At 42.9% G+C, this 12,758-nt stretch overlaps 2 protein-coding genes across 2 annotated transcripts; both read left to right on the top strand.

Moving 5' to 3' along the window:
• The first annotated feature begins 1,549 nt into the window (after positions 1-1,549).
• On the top strand, positions 1,550-3,217 carry LOC123172724 (AAA-ATPase ASD, mitochondrial-like). Its single transcript, XM_044589656.1, has one exon. The coding sequence runs from the start codon at positions 1,645-1,647 to the stop codon at positions 3,178-3,180; it is 1,536 nt and encodes a 511-aa protein (XP_044445591.1). The 5' UTR covers positions 1,550-1,644; the 3' UTR covers positions 3,181-3,217.
• A 3,463-nt stretch (positions 3,218-6,680) lies between these two features.
• LOC123172726 (disease resistance protein RGA5-like) lies at positions 6,681-10,222 on the top strand. Its single transcript, XM_044589657.1, has 2 exons — positions 6,681-6,865; positions 8,251-10,222. The coding sequence occupies exons 1-2, from the start codon at positions 6,681-6,683 to the stop codon at positions 10,220-10,222; spliced, it is 2,157 nt and encodes a 718-aa protein (XP_044445592.1).
• Positions 10,223-12,758: the final 2,536 nt, after the last annotated feature.

Genomic DNA, 12,758 nt, shown 5'->3' with positions numbered 1-12,758 from the left:
AGAGACTAGTAGTCAAAATTAAACAAAGAAACTAGCATCAAAATTGAAATTTTTTTCCTATGTTGCCCCTCCTACTGGAAGGATAGAAGGGTGCCCTTGAAAACTTTACACAGTGAAAATCATACATCCATGCTAGCCGCTCAGCACTGTCTGTTGCTCCCTGGCTGGTGCCACCCTACTTCATCTCCTTTGTCTCCAGCCGTGTCACTGCACTTTCCGTAAATTAATTGCCTCCACATGGAAGGTCGTCGGGCAAAGTAAATCGTCCTTGCTTTTGTCGGTGCGATTGGAATCAATTATTTTATTGGCCATACACATTGAAAATTGTTGGCCGAAATTACTTATGTGGCATGATAAGGGAACAGGTTTTGGACTGCAAGATTATTTAGAGGGGATTTTCATCACTTGGCCCCTATATGTAAACATGTAGGTATCAAATTTAAGGAGACTTGTGAACCCTCAGCATATTTGGTTTCCTACGATGGAACTTGTATAGATGGCTTCATGCCCTCTATTTAATGCGGGTACATGTAAGGCTGCAAACAAAAATGGAAGATCCATTTTACCGGGAATCATTTTTGAAACATTGATAACATTTATGATCATTTTCGACCACTAACCTATTAATAAAATTTATTTTCTAAGTTATCTATGTACCATAATGATGTTGACACTGAATACTTTATTTTAAAATGTTGTGAGTTTCCGGCCGACCAGGTATCATTTTCGTGTAAAAGATATCTTCCCCGATCGTTTTTCAGCCCTACTCGCATTGTTTTGGATTTATTTTAGAATTTAGTTGCGGTGTTCTTAAAGCGGTAAGAGACATATACGCGTCAACAGTAAAACACTTGTAGTGACTTTGTTAATCTCGAGATCTACAGACTTAAATTCAAAAAAAAAAAAGATCTACAGACTTCATTTTTCGGAGGTGCTCGTAGGGGTAGTACGTGTTTGCATGTGTCCATAAGGCTAATTGTGCATGTATGATGTATGTAAGCATATGCATTTGTACTGTGACAAAAAAAAGGAAGAACCTTTAAAAAAATAACAGGAGGGGTGCGCGCCCCTACTGCGTTAAATTAGAGAATGTAAAAGTTAAATTAAAGAGGGCCAGAGCCGGAAGGGGGGAGCATTCAAGAAACAAAAAAGAAAAAGAAAAAAAGAAGGAAAGCAAGCGGAGAGAGAAAATCTAAGCTAAATTCTGCAGCCATTTCTGAATTTGAGTGAAGTAGCTTTTCTTGGCTCGCTAGAGGAGTAAAGAGAATTCGTACCTGAACAAACTCTTGCATCCTTGAACAGTCGCTGCTATATTATTGAAGATCTTGTTGGTCTGGCACTTCCAGATACCGTTCTTCTTGGAAAAAGGAAGAACCGTAGGGGTGCAGTAAAAAATTAGGAATTTTTTTCTCCACTTGTCATGGTTTGCTGCGGGTCCAGACTGATTGAGCTAAGATAAAAGCCGGGTCTCATTTATAGATTCTCTTCCTGTCATCTCTATAAATATATATGACCCATGCAACAGACCAGGAGCGGCAAGCCACTGCGAACCTCATACCTAGCTAGCTTAGTTTGATCTCATCAATCGAGAGCTTCCTTGGTCATCCTAGTCCGTCCTAGCCAACCCAAGCTAGCCAACAAGCCATGGCGACCAATGATTTGTGGGCCGGGATTGGATCAGCTCTGGCGTTTTTAATTACCCTCACCACCATGGCAATGAACCAATCCAGGATCAAATTGTTGATCAACAAGATCAGCGCCTACCTCAACCCATACATACAAATCACCATCCCTGAGTACGGCGCCGAGAGTTTCAAACGCAGCGACTTCTTCGTTGCGATTGAGGCCTACCTCTCCAACTTGTGTCATCAAGATGGTCGGGTGCGCAAGCTGAAGGCCGAGCTCGAGAGCGACATGCAGAAGCCCCAAGTTTCAGTTGACGACGATCAAGAGATCGTTGATACCTTCAAAGGTGCCACGCTCTGGTGGTACGCCGACACAGAGCTCCCGAAGACCACTGTCATCACCTACCGCGCTGGTGATGAGAAGCGCCGCTTCTACCGAGTTGCCTTCCATAAAAGGTTCCACAAACACATCGTGAATGACTACCTGCCCTATGTCATAAAAAATGGCCGTGACGTCATCGCCAAGAACCGCCAGCACCGCCTCTTCACCAACAACGCAAGCAGCCAATGGAGCTCCTACAACAGAGAAAAGAGCCTCTGGAGCCACGTGGAGTTCCGGCACCCGGCGAAGTTTGACATGCTCGCTATGGACCCCGCCAAAAAGGACGAGATCAAGGATGATCTCAATGCCTTCAAGATGGGAAAGGATTACTATGCCAAGGTCGGCAAGGCATGGAAGCGTGGATACCTGCTGTTTGGACCCCCAGGCACCGGTAAGTCCATGATGATCGCCGCCATGGCCAACTTTATGGACTACGACATCTATGACATGGAGCTCACGGCGGTGAAGAACAACACGGAGCTGCGGAAGCTCTTCATCGAGACCAAGGGAAAGTCCATCATCGTCCTCGAGGACATTGACTGCTCCGTCGACCTCACCGGCAAGCGCACCGACAAGAAGAAGGCCCGTAAGAAGTCTGGCGACCAGAGCGACATGGCGACCATGCGACAGAAAGAGGATGAGAAGAAGGACGACGAAGACAGCAAGCTGACCCTTTCTGGGGTGCTCAACTTCATTGACGGGCTATGGTCGGCGTGCGGCGAAGAGCGCATCATCATCTTCACCACCAACTACAAGGACAAGCTGGACGAAGCGCTGATCCGGCCAGGCAGGATGGACATGCACATCGAGATGTCCTACTGTCGCTACGAGGCATTCAAGGTGCTGGCCCATAACTACCTGGACATCAGCGAGTATCAGTTTTTCGAGCTGTTCGGTGAGATACACCGGCTGCTGGATCAGGTTGACATGTCCCCGGCGGACGTTGCCGAGCACCTGATACGAACGGAGAAGAAGGACGCCGGCGCGTGCTTGCAGGTTCTCATCCAAGATCTGAAAATTTTAAAAGCCAAGAAGAACTCGGCAGCAGATTGTCATCCACAGGATCCAATTTCAATAGTGGTACCAGATTTAAACCCGACGGTGCTGCCGGATTTAAACCCGACAGTGATCAATATATTTGAGGTAGCAAGGGACAGTACATTGGAATCATAAAGTGCCCCCGTTTGGTTGTATAAGTAGCTAAGCTATGCTTGCCCCCATTTGTTTAATTAATATTGTAATCTCTCTATTTTCCCTTTTTGTACTTCGTTCTCTTCTTAATAAATTCACATTAGGGGCTTTGCCCCTCCTGTTTCCTTCAAAAATAAGTACCTAAGCTATGCTTAGTTTGCACAAAACATTGTGCTTTCAACTACTGCTATCACAAGTCATGTCAATAAATTATACTTCCACAGTCCCAAAGTAAATATATTTTTAGAATTGCTCTAATTAAGTTAAACATTTTTTAAATTTAACCAAATTTATATAAAAGAGCACTCAATATCAAATTTATACAAGTGGATACACGGAATATATTTTCATAGTATATTTACTTGGTACCATAGATATGTTGGTATTCTTCCCTTTAAAGCTGGTTAAAATTATTTGACTTAGGAGAACCATAGAAGTCGATATATTATGGGACTGGGAGAGTATATAGTTTAAAATGACCACAATTAAAATAGAAGCAACTATTCTTTTCAAAAGTCTAACAAAAGACTTGTCATCATATTGTTATTTGCCGAAAGACGAGGCCGGAGATTCTGTGCTACTCGGTCGTGTGTGAATCATGTGGAGGGGGGACCTTGAGTGCTTATCCCGTTATCTGGCCACTTGGACACCATTAAAGGCAAAACGTTCTTTGCTTCAGCCTTCATGTGCTCCTCTGTTCGTGAGCTTTGTTGGTCCGTTTCCTTGTGCACACACCTTCAAAAATTCCTAGACTTTGGTGCAAACATTGGCCGCCTTTGCTTTCGTTTCCTTCAGCTTGAAAAATTCCTAGACCTAGCCGGCCGCAAGCATTGCCTGCTTTTTCTTTCATCACACAAACAAAACACAGAGGGATCAATTCTGTGTGAAAGGAGGAAGCTGCAGGTCCATGAGATCTTTTGCTTTAGCTAACGTGTGCTGCCACAAATAATATGTCGAATACTTACAAGGTGATTTGCACACCCTGAAAATGCTAAATGTTATTCATCCTCATAGACAAAGCATGTGAGCGGAGCACCTTAAAGAACTGTCGTCCTTCATCCTTTGCACACCTTAAAGAATTACTCACATTACAAGCAAGCATCACTTGATATCTTCTCTTGTGCCTCACAAAAATGCTCAAAGAGAGATTCTTTAAGAAAAGATGAGGTAGCAGAAAATATACATATGTTTTATATTATCCATAGTCAAGAACAAATACCTTGTGTTAAGTTTAGCCCCATATCGAAAATTGATTGTGGGACAGCACAGTTAGGCCCAAAATCCTATTTGGTTGTGGGCTCAAATGGACCTAAGTCTGATGTGGCGCTGGCTCTCACTACTATAAAAATGATTTTTGGATACATCCTTTTATTTAAAAAGGTGGTCAAACAAGGCGGCGGTAAAAGTTAAATGTCATCCTTATTCCGCCGGCTGTGGCTACCCCGTTTTCCTTCTTTTGTTTAGCTCTTTGTGAGCCCTTTTACTTACTGAGACTTGGAGACTTTGAGACTTTCTTTGAAATGTATGCTTATTAATAAATTGGCCGAATGCATCTTTCTGATGCAGAGGACGGGGAATACCCTCCTTTTCAAAAGAAAAAAGTTAACTGTCATCTGGTTTGGTTTGAAAACTATGTTTTGGAAAAATGAATAAACTAAATATTAAAAAAATCTATGCATGAGAGCACAGGTTAATAGACTAGTAAACCTAAATAACTGCCACGAAGCCCGTGCCAATTATCTATGCAGCCTGCTTGCACAACTTCCTTTTCAGAAAACACATGTTCTCTGCCGTGGACCCGTGGCACTCAAACTTTCCCCATTTTTTATTTGAGGACTAGCTATCTCTTTGAAGTCAGGAAGGAGTTTCAAAATGTCTCGATTTTGTTTGTTTTATAAGCGTGATTACATTTACATGCCCAGTTCTGATGGTCACTGTACAATGCTGGCAAGTTGGTGTATGACTTGTGTAGAGATTGATATGTGGAAGCGTTCCTACTCCTCCTTAGAGGAGCCGCGGGTGTGTATTTATTGAGGGCAGGAAGAACCCCTGCCTTGGTTTACAAAAAGCTACTGGTAGTTAGGATTACAATGACACAATATCTCTATGTCTAACACCCTCCCTTAATCTGAACTACCTATGCAAGATTGAGATTGTTCTTGAATGCTTCAAATGGTTTGAGTGGCAAAGCCTTGGTGAACCCATCAGCAACTTGATCCTTGGAGGGTATAAAGCATATCTCTAGTTTCTTGTCTGCAACCCTTTCTCGTACAAAATGGAAGTCTATCTCAATATGCTTGGTTCTAGCATGAAACACAGGGTTAGCACTTAGGTAGGTAGCACCTAAGTTGTCACACCACACACATGAAACACGTTGTTGCTTTATGCCCAATTCCTCAAGCAAGGATTCCTCCCAGATGATCTCAGCAGTAGCATTAGCAAGTGACTTGTATTCTGCTTCTGTACTTGACCTTGATACTGTTACTTGTTTTCTGGCAGTCCATGAGATAAGGTTAGAACCAAAGAAAACTGCAAAACCTCCAGTTGATTTTCTGTCATCACTACAGTTTGCCCAATCAGCATCAGAAAAAGCACAAACCAGTGTAGAGTTAGAACGTTTGAAATAAAGTCCCAAATCTACAGTGTGCTTGACATACCGTATGATTCTTTTAACAGTTGTCCAATGAGTGGAGATAGGAGCATGTAAATATTGACACACCTTAAAATGAGATTTTCCCCGCTTGATAGCACCCGGAGTACTACAAAAATCATCTTTACTTATTATGGGCAGTCCGGTGCATGTAGCTCCTGCTTGCACAGGGTCTGGGGAAGGGTCCGACCATGCAGCCTTTCCCTACAATTTTTATAAGAGGTTGTTTTCAGGACTTGAACCTGTGACCTCATGCTTCCAAGGCAGCAGGTTTACCACTGCGCCAAGGCCCCCCTTCATCATCTTTAACTATTATCACAACTAAAATTAAGAATCACGTCACGGTGAGAGATGAGTGAACTACTCCCTCTGTAAAAAAAATATAAGATCGTTTAGATTAGTGTCTAAATGATCTTTTTTTTTACAGAGGGAGTAACTACAAAATAAGCCTGTGTTGTCTCTATCAAGTCACTAATTAGTGAGCCAACTACAAAAAATATAAGCTCTCTTTACGGTAAGAAAAACTAGTTTCATGGACCTAGGCTGGATGAACATGTTGATAAGACTTGTTAAGCTAAGCGGTTAAACTGAATTACTTAGCAGTGATTAAGATATAGCTTGAGTTGGAATCTAACAACATGACATGATTAAGCACTCATTAGTGAATATAAGATGCTGCGTCTTTTGGATCAAAAGAGTTTTTCCCGAGCAACGTGGGGTGGCTTGATGAATTTGACGCCATGCACACGTTTATCTTCAAAATGTCAGAGGGCGAGGATCTCGAGGTGGAAGATAAAGTTATACAGCGGCGGTGAGGGAGCTCTCCTATGACATGCAGGACACCATCGAAGACTTCATGCAAAGCGTCGATGATAGAGACGCTAAGCCAGATGGCTTTATGGAGAAGGTCAAGCATGAATTAGGGAAGTTGGGGAAGATAAATACTCGCCATCGCATTGGAAGTGAGATGCAAGATTTGAAGAAACAATTCATTGAGGTGGGTGACAAGAATGCATGGTACAAGACACATGTAGCTTTTTCCAAGACCCGTTGGGCCTTCCCCAGCACTAAACATGAAGTTGTTGACTCTAGAGCTCTTGCTATCTGTGAGCATGCCTCAAAGCTTGATGAACCCTAGTTTTGGTAAATAATGTTGTGCCAGCTCTCTCCTGAGGACACAGGACATTTTTACCAAAGTTCCACTACCTAATTCATTTGATTATAAGCACATCAAGGTCGGAGGGGGTCGGTGACGGGGATGATGCAGGGGCTCCTTGATTTTTGCAAAAAAAACATTATTATCCCGATTTTAGGAATTAGTGAAACCCTATAAGCTATCAACTAAACATTATTATGCTGATTCAAAATACCTACATTTACTAAGAAAATTGTAAAACTAGTTTTTTTACTAAAAATTTGTATTACTAACCCTAACAGCTATCCATCCATCCATCTATCAATCAAAAGCATTACTAAAATACCTAGTTTTATCCATCTATCTATCCAAGCATTACAAAAAAAACTAATTTCATCCACCCATTTATCTATAAGCTTTCTACTAGTAGTGGGTTCATATATATGAACACCTAGGGTTACATATATCTACATTCTATTGTACTCAAAAAACCTATTTAGTGCTCTAATGATAAAATGGGCTCATATATATGAACACCTAGGGTCATATATATGAACAAAATTAGTAAAAAATAACATATTGCATTTGCTAATTCATCCAACACATCCAGAGATACCTAGCTTTTGGGTGATTTGAGAGGAGAAGGAGGTACTCACGGTAGGCAGCCTGGGGCGAGAAGGGGATGGAGATGGCAGGCAAGGGGGAGGGCGGCCGGAGCAGTGCGGGGGCGGGCCGACGAGGGTGGGAGAGAGTGGAGATAGAGAGTGAGGAGGGAGAGTGAGAGGTCAAGTGGGGGAGGACGATGATAAGATGGGCTTGGTAGTAGCGCGGGTAACAGCCCAATGCTACTGCTAATGTCGTTAGCTGTAGCGCTGGTCCAAGGCCGGCGCTACTGCTAAGTGGGGACGGGCAGCTGGGCCCGGGATGGCCATAACGGCAGCGTGGTTCAGCAGAACGCGCTACTGCTAATGAACTACTTGTAGCGCTTGTCTCCAGCACGCGCTACTACTAAGTATCAGTAGCGCCTCATTTCAGCAAGCGTTGATAAGGCTCTGTGTATAAGCTTTTATCTAGTAGTGCATGTCTCTTGTTTAAACAATTGCTTATCCCCCTTGCTCTGTGTAATTCTCCAAACGAACATGGACATACAAAAGGAATTAAGTATGTAACATATGCCCCTTTAGCACTTGTGTGCTTATCCTTTTCATTTTGTCAATGTTAACGCGTTTACTCTTTGTCTGTCTACGCAGCACACTTTACTTTACAGCTATGTTAATTTGTCCTTGTACAAGTACTTTGTTGTTGTTGACGATATATGGGACGTGGATACATGGGATACTGTTAAGCGTGCATTCCCCGCTACAAGTTCTACCAGTAGAATAATCACCACCACTCGTATGAACAGTGTCGCTCATTTATGTTGTTCATCATTCAATGGTCATATTTACAATATAAGGGCTCTTGATATGATGCACTCAAGACAGTTATTTCACACAAGATTATTTAAGTCCGATGAAGATTTCCCTTCATACCTTCAAGAAATTGCTGAGCATACATTGGAAAAATGCGATGGATTACCTTTGGCGGTCATTACTATATCTGGTTTGTTGGCTAACACAGAAAGAACAGAAAATATATGGAATCAAGTAAAAGATTCAATTGGCCGTGCACTTGAAAGGAATCCCAGCGTCGAGGGAATGATGAAGATTTTGTCACTTAGTTACTTTGATCTTCCTGCTTATCTAAAAACTTGCCTCTTATACCTAAGCATATATCTTGAAGATTCTACTATTGAGAAGAAGGACCTGGTAAGAAGATGGATTGCTGAAGGATTCATTCATGGAGATGGTAGATACACGGCATATGAGTTAGGAGAAAGGTATCTTAATGAACTACTCAATAGGGGTTTGATCCAACCTGGAAACAGAAATATGTATGGCGTGGTGAACAGTTGTTGCGTTCATGACACAATTCTTGGTTTCATCATATTCAAGTCCATAGAAGAGAACTTTGTTACTTTACTTGGTGTTCCCATTCTGACAATTGGGAAACAAAGTACAGTTGTTCATCGACTCTATCTACAAGGTGTCGAGGAAGGAAATTCAGCGGTAGCAAACCTCGTGCTTTCCCATGTCAGATCAATTATTGTGGTTAGAGGTCTGTTGGCAATCCCTTCTTTGGAGGAGTTCAGACATCTGCGTGTTCTCAACTTGAAGGATTGCTCCCAATTGGAAGATCATCATCTTGAAAATATAGTGAGGTTGTTCCAGCTCAGGTACCTGAAACTCGAAGGTACAAGAATAAGCAAGCTCCCAGAACAAATTGGTCGTTTAGGATGCTTAGAGGTGCTGAACCTAAGAGGGACTTCTATAAAGGAATTACCTGCATCTATTGTGAATCTCAAAAAATGGATGCATCTACTTGTTGATTATGATGTTAAATTTCCTGATGAGATTGCAAAGATGCAAGCACTAGAGACGTTGAAAACTGTCGATGCCTCCATTCAGCCATTAGACTTCCTGTGCGGCCTTGGTCAGCTAATGAATTTGAGGAATCTGCGGATTGACCTTGATTGCGAATTTGATTCTGACACTGTGGATACAAATATGGTTGGGGAGGAGCACAACAAAGCTATTGTCTCCTCCCTGTGTAAGCTAGGCACCCATAATCTCCAGTCCCTGAATATTGGGTTTGGGCGCAGCCTCTTACATGAGGAATCTTTGTGCCTGCCTACCCTCGAGGACCTTTCTATCTGTTTTTCGGCCTTCCCACAGGTTCCTACATGGGTGGGCTCCCTAAGAAACCTCCAACGGCTATGCCTTCGTGTGGAGGGGCTCAAGCAGGACGACCTCTCCACCCTTGGGGCTTTACCCAGTCTGCACGTTCTGTATCTGCTTGGAGAAATAGAGTCAAACGGAAAGCTCAAAATCAGTAGTGAAGTTAGGTTCCGATTCTTGAAGACTTTTATTTATGATGCATGTTCTGAACCAGTAGATCTGATGTTTGGGACATGCTCCATTCCAAAGCTAGAAAAACTCGAGCTTAAGTATATTCGCATAGTTGAAGCTAACTCTTTGGGCTTTGGAATTGAAAACCTCCCTTGCCTCACAAGTGTCAAATGCATTTATGTTGATGGTGATGATGGCATTGTTGAAGCCGTGAAGACTGTCATGGAGAGAGGAGCCAGCACACATCCCAACTACCCTAGTCTACTCTTTGAGAGATTGGTGTTAGGTTGATCTCTCCCGTGTGGGCCCAACGGCCCACCGGGCCCCTGATCCGCGCCCTGGTCGGGGGCGCCCAACCGCAATATGGTTGACGAACCCCTGTCACGCAGCGCTACATAAAGAGGTGGGGGCCGGCGGCACGCAGTACGAGGTTCACCGCGTTGCCAGGCTCCCCACCGAAAACCCCGACCCGATCTAGGTCTAGCGCTGACAGTGATGGGAAGCTCCGCCGCCGCCACTGCCCTAACATCAACAACAGGGGAGTTTCTTCTGCTCGTTGTCCGGCCGGCCAGCTGGTTCTCAAGTTTAATACTAGTGTCTAGCTCGATTCATCTCTCGTTTATGATACACTATTCTCTCCGTCGCATAATGTACTATGGATAATGGATACAAAATTGTAGTATTGGTTAAGACTGCTAGTATTGGTTTAATATTATTGGGTGACCATTCGTAGTCATCATTCTCTAGTTGCCATGCTCTTTGGCAAGTCGTCATTCTGTATCTTTACTGGTAATACATTTCTCCTTTGCTCTTTTATCCATTTGTATGTAGTCGTCATGCTCTTTTATGAAGCAAGCTTTTGTGCCCCTGTTATGCTCTGCTTCTTCTCAATAGTTTTCTCAACAATTGGGACGTTGTTATATATGTTTGCTTACGGCTGTTTACAGCTTAATATAAGCATGTCAACTGGTATGTATTATTGTCAATTAAATCTTGGTTTTACAGTTCATCTGTTAATACTTCTGCAGTGGTAACTAGATCAGTACTGGCTGATTGGGCACTTGAGTGTTGTGGATGATCAATGTTGTTGGAAACCATCTTGAGGCCAGATTGATTCCTGCTGTCAACAATCCTAGTTCAGAAAATGTGTGGTCTTTCTGAATGGGTAAACTGTCTTCAGTTGAGTCTATCCCATCGAGGAGACCGGGCATTTGTACAAAATTTCACCGTCAGATTCAGTTTAACTACAAGCACTGTACTGGTGTAGGAGACATCTCTTCCCTGCATATACAAAGTTTTCTACAGGAGTGTGTGTCTTAACAAAAGGTACTAGCTTAAGCAGCTGTTTACTCCTCGATTGGCTCCATTCTTTCCAGCACATTTGCTCACGCGATGAAGTAATAGGCAGCGTGCCAGCTCTTCCTGTCTGTGTCTCCCTTTGTCTTTGTTGGATAATGTCAGGCATTTCTGGCTTAAGTAGCCGTTTCTTGCTGGGCAACTCTTTGTACAGCTTCCAAGCTGTCATTCAGAAAATGTGTGTTTCTTTCTCAATGGTACGTAGCTATTCAAATCTATCGTTGTGTTTGGCTGTTTCTCCGGGCGTTCCTAGATAACTGTTGGATACATCACCCTTCAGTAAGAGATTAGTTAGTACAAATATGTGAGGGGCAGGCAGTTGTGTTTTTGCAACAGCAGATTTTACATTTTTCAGTTATGACTTATGACTAGATGCATGATTTTACATCTACGGTCTTCTCATTTTTTTCAGCGATTTTGATGTTGTTATACATGCTTGCAGTCTTTTACAGTCTGATCACTGATAAAAAAATTATGTGACCGGCCGTTGCAGTGCTACTCTTCAGATGATTATTTTGGTGGCCTGTCTAATGTTGGAAAGGAGACCCTGTTTCCTGAATGATGCTATAGCGTTGGGCCTCACATGTTATTTTTCTCCTCTGTTTTTCGATGATACGTCTTGGTGATGTTGGCAAGGAGACGCTCTCTGTTTCCCGGATGAAGATGACGCCAACGGATGCTGACCCATCCTGACCTCAGTGAATGCAGCCCAGCTCTTGATCTCTTGAGGAGACCAAAGTTTTGCAGATGCTTGAGTGGCAGATTTGGTACTTGGGCGTTCTTGCTCATAATGGGCACCAACACTCTCTTGTTGAATGGGCTAAAGATGTGCTGCTGCACTTGTACTGGACACTATCAGCCAGGCACAGGTTGATAAATCATCTTTTTTTTTGCGAATAAGGTTGATAAATCATCTTATACAACGAAAGAATTAAAAGAAATGGGAGAATACAAAGCAAAAAATACATATATACTAATACGGTGGCTCGCATCATGAGATAACTGACCGGTGGGATTCCGGGCACACCTTCTATTGGCCCGAAACCAAGAGGCATTTCCAGCCTCTTCTATTGCTCGCATCAGTATGTCACCAAGCCAAAAACTAGGAACAACAGCAAACATGAGAGTTGCTGCTCCTCATCCGGTTCCGAAAACAATTTTCAGAGTTTTCAGCTACATGCTTTTCAGTTGACTTGCCGTTTCTGCTTGTTTTCACGAGGAGTGGTACGTGGGAGGGGATCAACTATGCCTTGCCCTGCTATTACCCTACTGCCATTCGAGAAAGCTATTTAACATGTGAAGTGTAATTTTTTTTTAGAAAAGGAGGATGACCCATGGCCTCTGCATCTGGGCGATGCATGCGGCCACTTTATTAATTATTCTCACAAGACCTTACAAAGTCATACAATAGTAAGACTAAAGTCACCGTCTAAACAACAACTGTCGCTACACTTATCCAATTGATGAAGGG

This window comes from Triticum aestivum, unplaced genomic scaffold (assembly GCF_018294505.1).
Source record: "Triticum aestivum cultivar Chinese Spring unplaced genomic scaffold, IWGSC CS RefSeq v2.1 scaffold126981, whole genome shotgun sequence".
Classification (NCBI taxonomy): domain Eukaryota; kingdom Viridiplantae; phylum Streptophyta; class Magnoliopsida; order Poales; family Poaceae; genus Triticum; species Triticum aestivum.
Note: the sequence above shows the minus strand (reverse complement) of the source record. Positions and strands in the feature narration are given on the sequence as shown.